The sequence below is a fragment of the Megalobrama amblycephala genome, linkage group LG17 (genome assembly GCF_018812025.1).
Source record: "Megalobrama amblycephala isolate DHTTF-2021 linkage group LG17, ASM1881202v1, whole genome shotgun sequence".
In the NCBI taxonomy this organism is placed as follows: Eukaryota; Metazoa; Chordata; class Actinopteri; order Cypriniformes; family Xenocyprididae; genus Megalobrama; species Megalobrama amblycephala.
In genome coordinates, this window is record NC_063060.1 from 47,527,562 (window position 1) to 47,540,439 (window position 12,878).

Here is a 12,878-nt window from a genome sequence, read left to right on the forward strand (position 1 = left end):
GGTACTTGCTTTAGTGGACTTTAAATGTGAACTTCCCTTGTTGGCGTGCAGAGAAGGGTTTTCCAAGTCGATGATTTGTCTCTTCAGGTACAGATGGTAGTTAGGTAAAAACCAATAACGTTTGAGCTTGCTGAAAAATGGAAGGAAGTCTCTTTGTCATGGCTGGAGTTAAAGCTGAAGCGGCAGAAGTCGTTGGTTGAGCTTTGTGGCAAAACTTAGAAACACAAGACTTTCAGGGGAAAACAAAATTTAGCAAAAGAAAAGTGAGTGAAAGTTGGATGGCTTGAATGAGCTGCTTGTCTGTTCTTCTTGTTACCCCATGGTATTTGTGGACACGATGTAAAATGTATGTACAAAGATGTTTAATAAGTCCATTTAAAATTGTTTGGAACACTTTTGATGCAGTTTTAGTTGCAGAACAGTCTTCATTGGGTTTTCTGTAAAGTTTTAGGTCCCTTAGAGAAACCAAAAGGGCCTGCATTGTTTCTCTTTTCTCTTTTGATCTGGTGATCAAAGACTCTTTATCTTCTTGGGTGACCATTTGGTTTGTCACTTCTCCTGCTGTCAGGAGGCATGGGGGGTTATAAAAGTAATTAAGCAAGGATTTTCCTATAGATGGCTGGAGCCAGAATTCCAATTCTGAATTAGAATTATGTTTTGAAAGAATCATCTGAATGATTCATTTGTCTTGTTCGTCCACGGTTCCTACATAGTGAAATAAATCAACTTTTTGATGATATTCCAATTATATGACCAGCACCTGTATATTTTGATACATTTATGTGGTATACTCGACAATTACGTTTATGATTAGAAATGTTTTTATCATTATGGATGAGTTCAGTCCAAACATTATTATATTTGTAGGCCTGATACTGAAAAGCCTGAAGATTTCTGCTTACAGACTCATCTGAGCTTCTTCCTTCTGTTCCACCTTTAAATAAAACTAAACCATCATTTGATGGAATACTAAAGCAACATTAATCATTCAACATCACATGTTTCTGATACTCATGCTAAAACAGCTTTATTTAACTGTAAAGAGTCTCTTCCATCTGTATGAAACACATTTACACATCAATCACACATTTATTTCTCCTCATAGACACAGTAGTCTTCAGACACAGTAGTCCACAGTAGTCACAGTACTCTTCTGTGGATCACCTGATGAATACTGATCCTCTCATGATGATTTCACAGATATTAATCTACTCTGTAAGGAGGAACAGAAGAGAAAACAATCAGTGTTCAGTGGAACAAAGTGAAAATGAGTTACTATTAGTTCCTACAATCTGAACAAGTCTATTCTCAAACTGAAATGATTCACTTCTACTGACACAGTTAATAAAGCAGGTGTTGTTGAATAAAGCTGTGATTTTGTTTGCTCCTCCTTTGTGTTGAACATTTTAATAACTTCACATGTTGTTCTCACACAAACCCTTTGTTGCAATAAAGCTTAATGGGGATTTCCTTTCATGAATATCTGAAAGGTTTGTTCACATACAAGAGGTAAATGAAGATCTTTAATATCACAGTGATGTTTCCTCACCTCAGGACACAGTTTGAGTCTCGTAGCACGTCATGGAGCTGCTGGTTTGAGTCTCCTATCTTATTGTAACTCAGATCAAGATCTTTTAAAAACTGCAGTGCTTTTGAGTTAGTCAAAGACTGAGTTAAAGAAGAAACATCTGTAATGCCACATTTCTGTAGACTAGAAAGACACAAACAGCGGAAGAGAGAATCATCTTACAAACAAATCATGAATGTGAAGATTTTTACACAAATATAATGTGAACTCAGACTCACTGTGAGATATTGAGTATAAAGTGTTTTAGTTTAAACTGTTGAAGAGATTTTCAGCATTTCGATTCTTGTATGTGAATGTTACTGACCTCAATCTCTCCAGTTTACAGTGTGAATCCTTCAGTACGTCACATAGGTGCTTCACTCCTGAGTTTCCTATTTTATTCCAGCTCAGGTCCATCTCTCTCAGGTGTGACAGGTTTGATTTCAGAGCTTTAGTCAGGATGACACAGTGTTTCTCTGTAATACTGCATCTATTCAGACTGAAGACAGAAAGAGAAAATGACTCAAATCCATATTCAGTTCATGTGTGAGTTAGCTCCCTGAGGTCTGAAAACGCACCGGCGCGTTTTGCAGGATTTTTTTCACATTGCAGCAAAACAGACTTAAAATACTCCGTCATTTCTTGTCATAGAGACATAAGTAATATGTCAATTGAAACTATAGAATGTCTTCTTTTATTTGTGTACACTCAGAGTAAAAACACAATGTTGTGCTTTTTGTAAAATAAAGAAAACTAACATGATGCGTGATCTCTCGTCTCCCTCTGAACGAAGTCCAATCTGATAGTTCTCAGAAAATGAACTGTAACTTATGAATACTAATGACAAAAAAAATGACACTTATGTCTAAAGAAACGTTGAAATGTCAGGTTGTAAATCGTGCAAGTCAAATCGAAAACAAACATTCTGTGTTTATGTAATCTGTATAAAAAGAGAGCCATGTCAGAAGTCCGTGATTCAGCTCATTATCCACTAATGCGGCCACGCCCACGGAGTCAGCGCTATTCAGAGGCAAATTCAGAGGCAATACTTGTATGCATTGTCTCAATCGTGTATTTATTGTCTTGAAAAGTGTTTATCTGTATGTAAAAGACATGGTTAGCGATCTCTAGAAGACATGCCGTTAGTTCCTGGTTCCTTTTCTTCTTTATATGAATTTGTGGCTTAAAGGTGTACAGAGCGCCTCCGGCTGCAAGTATGAATTGAAAAACAGTATCCAGCACTCATAGTGATGACAATAAATATTGAATGAATATTACTCCTCAGTATAGAAAATTGACATAAATATATAAGAATCCATCAATATTTCTCCAAGGTAACATAATTGGTAACATAATTGGGTAACACTTTACTTGAAGGGGTGTGCATAAGACTGACATGACACCTTCATAATCATGACATGACACGTGTCATGAATATGAAGGAGGTTTTATGAATGTTTATGACAACTGTCATTAAGTGTCATTCGCTCAATTATGTCATTTTAATGCAAAGATGACATTGTTTGAGATGTCCGAGTTATGACAACTTGACATAAACCAATACATCGTAACCTGTCAGTGTCTTTGTCATGATAACTTGACATCATTTAGCTTTATCGGTTAACATTGCATTAAACTGTCATGTAGTTGGTTTTGACATGAGGCCATTATAATAGTGTCATAATATGTATCTTGAGCTCAAGTACAGTGGTACAAATTGAACTTGTCATTAAAATGTCATTAAGTGACAATACTCTGACAAATAATTTTATAACAGCGTCATGACTATTTTTCATTTCATGTTTTTGTTTTTGTTTTTTGTTTTTTTAAGTTTCCTCCAACAGAAGGTCAGATAATAGACAATTTCAAATTTCGTAAAAAAGATGACACTGTTATAAAATAATGGTAACACTTTATTTTAGGGTCTTTTAACTAGTTGCTTATTACTATTAGCATTCATATGGCTAAAATATTGGCTGTTTATTAGTACTTATAAAGCACATATTAATGCCTTATTCTGCATGATCTTATTCTACATTCTTAATCCTACCCAATACCTAAACTTAACAATTAACTATAATAAGCAGTAAATTAAGAGTTTATTGAGGGAAAAGTCATAGTTAATCGTTTATATATGTGTTCCCTATACTGAAGTGTTACCAAAATAATGTAATGTAATGTTAACCCATAAAGCTAAGTAGTTTTTTAAGTTTGATGATTAATCTGCTATGTCATGTTTATGACAGGTTATGATTTTGGTTTTGCTAATGTCACGCTGTCATGACAAAGACACTGACAGGTTATGATGTGTTGGTTTATGTCAAGTTATCGTAACAAAGACATCTCAAACAATGTCATCTTTGCATTAAAAATGACATAATTGAGCGAATGACATTTAATGACAGTTGTCATAAACATGCATAAAACCTCCTTCATATTCATGACACATGTCATGTCAAGATTATGAAGGTGTCATGTCAGTCTTATGCACACCCCTTCAAGTAAAGTGTTACCCATAATTGTTCAGACACTTTGTATCACAGAAATACATTATATTTTAAAGAATATAATAGAATATCATTATTTTAAATTGTTATAATATTTCACAGTATTGCTGTTTATGATGAGCTGAGACATTATTACAGAGGGTTTTTTTTCACAGCCTACCTGACTGAAAGGCCTCATTAATATGCAAGTCATTTCAGGTCATTACACTGTGTGCAGAATTATTAGGCAAGCTAACTTTCTGATCATATTTTTTTTCCAAACACATTTTACCAATTTCAATCCACATCAATCTTAATAACTACTATTAATAATGTTTTTAATCATTTATAAGTGATATATAATTGTTCATGAAGGCTGAAAATGAAAATGCCTTATATTCAGGTGTGCAGAATTATTAGGCAGGTTGCTTTTACAGGCAAAATGAGCCAAAAAAGAGATTTAACTTAAACTGAAAAGTCAAAAATGATTAAATACTCACGAGAAGGACGCAATACTAATGCAATACTAGAAATTGCAAAGTTAATGCATGACCAATGGACAGCAAAATGCTCATTGGGTCAGCGGGGTCATACAAAAACAGGTGGAAAAGAAAAGACACATGTTAACTGCAAAAGAGTTAAGAATTAAGGTGAAGAGTTAAGTGTGAAACCATCAGGAACCTTTTAGTCTCCAGCGCCACCATTTTCCAGAACTGCAACCTACCTGGAGTCTCCAGAAGTGCAAGGTGTCTCAGAGACTTAGTTAGGTTAGCTAAAGAATCCTAAAAAATGACCCGCTCTTAATAAGAATCACAAGCTGAAGTGTTATAAAATACATGAAGACTGGGTTTTTATAGGCCTTATAGACAGACAGATTGAGAGTGACTCCTGAAGGACCAGCACCACATCCTCTTTTACCACTGTTTGAAGAATTTATCTTCCAGAATCTGGCAGTAAGTTTTGGAAGATCATTTTTAGTCCATCTCTGCAAGACGGACATTTCAGGATAAGAGAGGACTAAAAGTAAACTCCCACACCTTACTGCCAGATTTTGGAAGATAAATTCTTCAAACAGTGGTACAAGAGGATGTGGTGCTGGTCCTTCAGGAGTCACTCTCAAGCTGTCTGTCTATAAAGCCTATAAAAACCCAGTCTTCATGTATTTCACAACATTTCAGCTTGTGATTATTATTAAGAGCGGGTCATTTTTTAGGATTCTTTAGCTAACCTAAGTCTCTGAGATCCTGACACCTTGCACTTCTGGAGACTCCAGGTAGGTTGCAGTTCTGGAAATAGTGGCGCTGGAGACTAAAGGGTTCCTGATGGTTTCACACTTAATTCTTCACCTTAATTCTTCAATCTTTTGCAGTTAACATGTGTCTTTTCTTTTCCACCTGATTTTGTATGACCCCGCTGACCCCATGAGCATTTTGCTTTCCCTTGGTCATGCTTTCACTTTGCAAATTCTAGTATTGCATTAGTATTGCGTCCTTCTCGTGAGTATTTAATAATTTTTGACTTTTCAGTCTGAGTTAAATCTCTTTTTTTGGCTCATTTTGCCTGTAAAAGCAAACCTGCCTAATAATTCTGCACACCTGAATATAAGGCATTTTTCATTTCCAGCCTTCATGAACAATTATATATCACTTATAAATGATTAAAAACAATATTAATAGTAGTTATTAAGATTGATGTGGATTGGAATTGGTAAAATGTGCTTGGAAAAAAAATATGATCAGAAAATCAGCTTGCCTAATAATTCTGCACACAGTGTATTATGCAATTCTTTTGTCTTCTCAGGTGTAAATGACCCATTATTCATGATGATTCACACCTCCACGCATACTGTGTTTCCTGACAAAAAGTGTCTTACAAAAACTAAATCAATATATTGTTTTATATGAAGGAGTAGGCAGCATATTTTTTACATAATTTTGAAGCAAAAACTCTAGTCTGCAATCTCCAATACCCAGAAGTCTTGTGAACACAGATTTAATATACTTTTTTTGGCCTTATTTCAGTGACTTAAGTTTTTTGTTTTTTCAATAACCACGCATAAATATTATTCCTTCAAAAATACAAACATGTACATACATGTTCCTCACATATTATGGTAGCCTAGTTTGTGCTGAATACAGTGTAATGACACTTTTGTCATTTATATGTTTACGAACAACTGAAAAAAGCACAAATGTCAGGGCATGTCAAAACTTCTCCAAGCCCCAAATCAGCCTCAGACTCCAGAGGGTTAAATGAATCATGAATAAATGTCATACAGTCACTAATAAACCAGCTAAAACATGGAAACTTAATGATATAAATGAGCAAACCAAGACAGGAGCAATTGAGGACACTAGTTACAATCCAAGTCAAAGTCTCTTAAAAACAAGACATTTCACTCGGCGGCCATCTTTGAAACGCCTCTCATGCATCCAAGAGTAGCTCCTTTCATTAAGCTTATGATTACATTTCATATTTGAAAACACCAATGAAATCTGACAACAACAGTCTCATAAATCTTGTTTCTCATGTTCAAATAGTGTTTAACCAGCCAATGCGCATGCAGAGTCATGAGCATGAGTCTGAGAAAGCTGGCTGTTTCTGTAGCAACTGGAGCTTCTAATGGCAGCTGCAATGATGCAATCACTTTACTAATCAACGATTGGCTCTTTCACTTAGAAGGCAGGGCTACACAATATGGCTAGGAACTATACTCTCAGTCTCTGGTGCAATAATCAAGGAACTTTGCTGCGAGACACGCTCCCTGTGCAAGGGGTCACAGGAGCTGCGTAATATCATTGCTCCTGCTGCACTCATGGTACGGCAGCAAAGTTCCTTGATTATTACGCTAGAATGAGAGTATAGTTCCTATCCATATCGGCCTAGAAAATCAGTCTTAGTACACGATGTAACTATAGAAGAGTCAAGTTTTAAATAGAAAAATATCGAAACTCTTTTTCATTTTTGAGCAAGATGCTAACGGTCTAATCAGATTCAATGAACTATGGTAAGCTATGCTAAAAGTGGTACCGCCAGACCCGAAGATCAGCTGAATGGATTTGAAAACAGTAAAACTCAACTGTTTAACTCTAGGGGAGTTGGAAAATGAGTCTTTTTTTTTTTTTTTTTTTTTTAGAGTGTTCCTATAATGCAAGAAAATCGTCTCGGTTATGTATATAACCTTAGTTCCCTGATAGGGAACGAGACGCTGCGTAAAAACGCTATGGGAATGCCTCCGCGTGATGTCGTCTGAAGCACGTGTGCAATCTGTCCAGTCAGGAGACGGAACGTCATAGCGGGGTGACGTCACTGACCAGGAACCATAAAGCCAGCCCGAAAACACTATCATTCAGCTTCTCAAAGTCTGAAGCAAGTCACTCTCGGGCATGCAGGGAGTATGGCAGAGTTACGCAGCTTCTCGTTCCCTATAAGGGAACTAAGGTTATATACATAACCGAGTAATGCATGTCAGTAAAGCCGGTTCTGTGATTAGTGGTAAATGTCCATCACCTGCTTTCAAATGGAGCGGCACTTAATATACAGAGCCGTAGTTCGCGGACAAGCTACGCAATATCGTGTTCATAATCGCAGATGAATTGCTTTCGATTACGAACACGATAATGCGTAGCTTGTCCGCGAACTACGGCTCTGTATATTAAGTGCCACTCCATTTGAAAGCAGGTGATGGACATTTACCGCTAATCACAGAACCGGCTTTACTGACGAGACACGCATGACAAAAGCATGCAATTAATCGTGCAGCCCTAATAAGCATCCAACGCCCGTACTGGACATAGCAGATTAAGCTTTTCCTGGTCCGATGACGTAAATGGAGGAGGACAGAAGGCCTGCAGCATGATAGGTCTTGCAGTATTAGTGAGGACCTTAGGGATGTATCCCGGTCTGGGATGTAGAAATGCCTTTACGTTGCCAGGCGCAAATTCCAGACACGATGGAGCAACCGACAGAGCTTGAATGTCTCCAATTCTCTTGAGAGACGAAATGGTGATGAGAAACACTGTCTTAAGTGTCAGAAATTTTTCAGCAACCTCTTCGATGGGTTCGAAGGGTGTCATAGATAGGCCCTGAAGCACAGTGGCCAGATCCCATGTCGGTACTCTCATGTGTACTGCAGGTCTTATCCTCAAGGTGCCACAGAGGAAACGTGATATGCGGGTGTCTCCCCAAAGAGACTCCACTGAAAGGAGCATGGTAAGCAGCTAAGGCTGCCACATATACCTTTAGTGTGGAGGGGGATAGCCCTGTGGAGAACCTCTCCTGCAGGAAGTCCAGCACCACGCTAACCGGGCAGTTAACTGGATCCCACTGATGATTCTCACACCAAGAAGTGAATAATCTCCACTTCAAAGCATAGAGTTTCCTCGTGGAGGGAGCTCTGGATTGGAGTATGGTCTCAACAACCTCAGTTGAAAGACCGGAATCTATAAGACGTGCCCCCTCAGAGGCCACGCCCACAAGTTCCACAACTCCGGTTGGGGGTGCAGTATTAGACTGCCCGCTTGTGAGAGAAGGTCCTCCTGAGTGGTATCTCCATCGGAGATCCATCCAGGAGAGATACCAGGTCCGAGAACCATACTCGGGCCGGCCAGTACGGGGCTACCAATAATAGCTGAGCCCTTCCCGGCGAACTCTCTCCAGAACTCCCGGGAGCAGAATGATCGGGGAAATGCGTACAGCGGTAGCCTCGGCCACGGCTGTACCATAGCATCCAGCCCAAGAGGTGCTGGGTTGGTCATGGAGAACCACAGTGGACAGTGAGTCGTCTCTCGAGACGCAAACAGATCCACTTGGGCTTCGCCGTAGTTCTCCCAAAGGAGCTTCACCACCTCGGGATGAAGTCTCCATTCCCCGGGCCTCGGCCCCTGCCTCGACAGGATGTCTGCTCCCACATTCAGGTACCTGGGATGTAAACTGCTCTGAGGGATAGCAGTTTCCCTTGGGCCCACAGGAGGATCTGATTCGCCAGCTTGTAAAGCGGGCGTGATCTCTCTGATCGTACGAAACGGATTCCCCCTCGGTGAGAACCCCTTGGTTTTGAGCCACCACTGCAGCGGTCTCATGTACAGCAGGCCGCAAGGTATAATGTTGGACGCTGCTGCCATCAGACCCAACAGTCTCTGGAACTGTTTCACAGTGAGTGACTGGCCTTGCCTTATGTCCGAGACGGTATTGAGGATTGATGTTATTCGAGCCGGAGATAAACGGGCTCATAATCACCGAATCCCATACCACGCCCAGATAAGTGGTTCTCTGTGCAGGAGAAAGCACACTTTTCTTTGCGTTTAGTCTCAACCCCAACTTTTCCATGTGAGCGAGAACAACACCTCGATGTTGAACCGATGTCGATCTATCTCCTCTGATGTCGATCTATCTCCTCTGATTGGGCGAGGATCAACCAATCGTCTATGTAGTTCAGTATGCGGATGCCCTGCATGCGCAAGGGCGCCAGCGCCGCATCTACACATTTGGTAAAAGTTCGGGGTGACAGGGCTAGGCCGAAGGGGAGAACCCGATATTGGTATGCTTCGCCCCGAAAGCAAACCTCAGGAATTCTCTGTGATGTGGGTGAATTGATATGTGGAAATACGCGTTCCTTCAGATCTATTGTCAAAAACCAGTCCTCGGATCTGATCTGTGACACGACATGCTTTATTGTCAGCATTTTTGAACTTGAGCCTTGCTACTGTTCGATTTAATTGTCGTAGATCTAGAATGGGGCGTAATCCTCCGTCTTTCTTTGGAACAATGAAGTACCGGCTGTAAAAGCCTGACTCTCTGCTGGGAGGAGGAACCCTCTCTATAGCCTCCTTTCGCAAGAGAGTCAGTACTTCTTGTGCCAGCACCAGAGCCTGCTCGGGATCCACCACCGTGGGCAGAATCCCGCTGAATCGGGGTGGGCGTGATTTGAACTGAATCGCATACCCCTTTTCTATAGTTTGCAGGACCCACTGGGATACTTTTGACAGATTTTTCCACTCTGACAAAAAATCCACTAGGGGTACCAGTCTCTCGAGACTGGCCTCTGGTGTGACAGCAGCAGCAGTCACCACAGCGCCCTGTAGCGGCGGACCGGCAGGGAAGCACTGGTGTGGCTGTTGAAGCGCGCCACCCTCGGGTGACGCGCAGGGAACTACTGCGCCCCGGCATGGCGGCGGGGTTGGCAGAGCGCCCTCCTGAGGACGCCGAAGACTCACAGGCACCGTATGATGAGGTGAACACTGTTTGTCTCCGACGGGGGCAGGCCTCAGGATCCTGACAGATCTGACGTCAGGATTTCTTCGACGAAGCCCTCTTAGCAGTAAGAATGGCCCTCAGATCCGTCTTACCCTTCGAGGACCTCGCCTGTGAGTGTTGGCCCGCTTCCCAACTCCTCGGAGGGGGAGCACGGGTGGCAACACTCACTTTTTGGTGTTGTCTGTGTGAGGAGCTCGTACTCTGCCTCTGCTGCTCTCGCCCAACAGCAGCAGGAGTTTGGGCCCGTTGAGGGAGAAACTGCTGCAAGGCTGCAGACTGTTTCTTAGCCTCTAGGAACCTGTCGGTGACGGTTGTAATAGCATCACCAAACAGGTTGGAAGGATTCAGTGGGGCATCCAGAAGGAATGACTTGTCCTTGTCCTTAATCTCGGTGAGATTAAGCCACAAGTGCCGCTCCGTAGCCACCATGGCTGCCATGGAACGACCAACAGACTTGGCCGTTTCCTTGGTGGCACGGAGAGCGAGATCGGCAGTCAAACGCAACTCTTGGATGAGGTCAGCCCCCACTTCCTCACTTTTCCCCAAATCCTTTAGCAGGTCAGCCTGGTATGCTTGCATGATAGCCATCGTGTGCAAGCATGCCGCAGCCTGACCCGCAGCCGAGTATGCTTTGCCCACTAGCTCTGAAGTGGTCTTGAGCGGCTTAGTGGGCAACGTCGGGGCTTTTAGGGACGATGCCGCGTGCGGAGAGAGATGGCTCGCAAGCGTCTCTTCTGCCTTGGGATCGCCCCATACCCGTGTTTCCTCATCCCCGCAACATTGCTGTATACGGAGGTTTGTGGCGTGAAAACATGGGTGGATACCGGTCTTTTCCACGACCTCGACACCTCAGTGTGGAGGTCGGGAAAGAACGGTAATGCCCGACATGGAGGCTGAGCAGACCTGGATGGCAAGAAGCGTTCGTCGAGCTTGCTTCTCACCGTCTGCTCCTGCTTCTCGGCTGGCCAGTCAATGCTCAACTTAGCGACAGCACGAGAAAGCACCTCCATAAGCTCCTCGCTGGCAGGAGTCTGAAGTGGCGGATCTTCAGACTCCCCCGTGGCCACACTAACCACGTCTAATTCTTCAGAACTAGACGCCATTAATGTGACCGTGTCACCCGGAACGGAAAAATCGCAAAGCGTGCTTCCTGCCTCCGAATAGACACACTGCTGGATGTACCGGGTGAGGGCAGAGATAAGGCATGGCCCGTCTCTAACCCCTCCGATACATCCATTTGCGAACCCCAGGACATAAGGCGCCGCCCTGCTCGACAGAAGCGGGACCCAAGCCCTGGGGAGCGCGAACCGAGCCACTCTCCTCGAAGAGGGCTCGTCGGGAGCACAGCGTCTTCAGCGGGAGCTTAAGACAATACTCGCAAGCAGTTCCCTTGAGAGCTGCTTGGGCATGCTGCACTCCCATACAAACAACGCACAGTTCATGCGCGTCCCCGTCCGGGATGAATCGCGGACAAGGGTGCACGCATTTCCTGAACAATTGTTCGCTCGCCATTTCAAAATGCAGACAGTAGACAACAATAGACAGGGTACAGACCACACGATGAGTGCTTGCTGAAGACACAGAAGCTGAATGATAGTGTTTTCGGGCTGGCTTTATGGTTCCTGGTCAGTGACGTCACCCCGCCTATGACGTTCCGTCTCCTGACTGGACAGATTGCACACGTGCTTCAGACGACATCACGCGGAGGCGTTCCCATAGCGTTTTTATGCAGCGCGAGTTCCCTTGAAAGGGAACTACTAAATCAATCAAGTCATTTTAGATTATAATTTACAATCTAACACACATTTTGCTTAATAAAAGAAGATTTAGTGAAAAGCACCATTAGTCCAGTATAAATGTAAGATTTCTGAATAATCTATTTGTGTCACAGTGTTGTTGTGTTTTATTATCATGGTATTGCTGTCTGTGTGTGATACCTAGTTAGTGCTCTTGGTTAATTAGTTCCTGCACCTGTTCTGTTTTACTTTGATTACTCTGTGTATTTAATCCCAGGGGTGTCCAAACTCAGTCCTGCAGAGTTTAGCTTCAACTCTGCTCAACACACCTGTCTAGAAGTTTCTAGTAAGAGCTTGATTAGCAGGTTCAGGTGTGTTTAATTGGGGCTGAGCTGAACTCTGCAGGATCCTCCAGGAGCAGGATTGGGCACCCCTGATTAAGGCTCGGTTTACACTGGTGCCTTTTTATTTTAAAATGCATAACTTTTGTTAAGGTTACTCCTGTCATTTACACTACTCCAGTGTTTTTACCCTCGAAAACTGAGACTTTTGAAAAAACTGAAGACCTTATTTTAGATTTAAAACACTGGGGTTGTATTTCAATGTAAACGGACCAAAACTGACACTTCTGAAGACAATGGCATAGCTGCCCACCTCCGCTCTCTGTATCCTCGACAACCGTGTATACAATAACATGGAGACTGAACTGCAGTCTTTGCTGGTTTTGTTGTCATTTTTAGCAGCCATTGATCATTCAAGTTCTGCATTTATTTAATACTGCAGCTACATACCTGCACAAGAGGAAACGGTTTACACTTGTACACACGTCCAATG

The 12,878-nt window shown here is 42.4% G+C and overlaps 1 protein-coding gene across 3 annotated transcripts in view; it reads right to left on the reverse strand.

Moving 5' to 3' along the window:
* LOC125250790 (protein NLRC5-like) overlaps positions 1-12,878 on the reverse strand; it is a 243,665-nt gene continuing 230,787 nt past the window's right edge. Inside the window, exons 28-29 of one of the 3 annotated variants that reach the window (XM_048163565.1) lie at positions 1,550-1,711; positions 1-1,213 (exon numbers count right to left, since the gene is read on the reverse strand). In XM_048163565.1, coding sequence (XP_048019522.1) covers positions 1,204-1,213; positions 1,550-1,711 — 172 coding nt within the window. In that variant the 3' untranslated portion in view covers positions 1-1,203. The remainder of the gene's footprint in view (positions 1,214-1,549; positions 1,712-12,878) is intronic. The other 2 variants (XM_048163563.1, XM_048163564.1) reach the window with 2 other exon arrangements.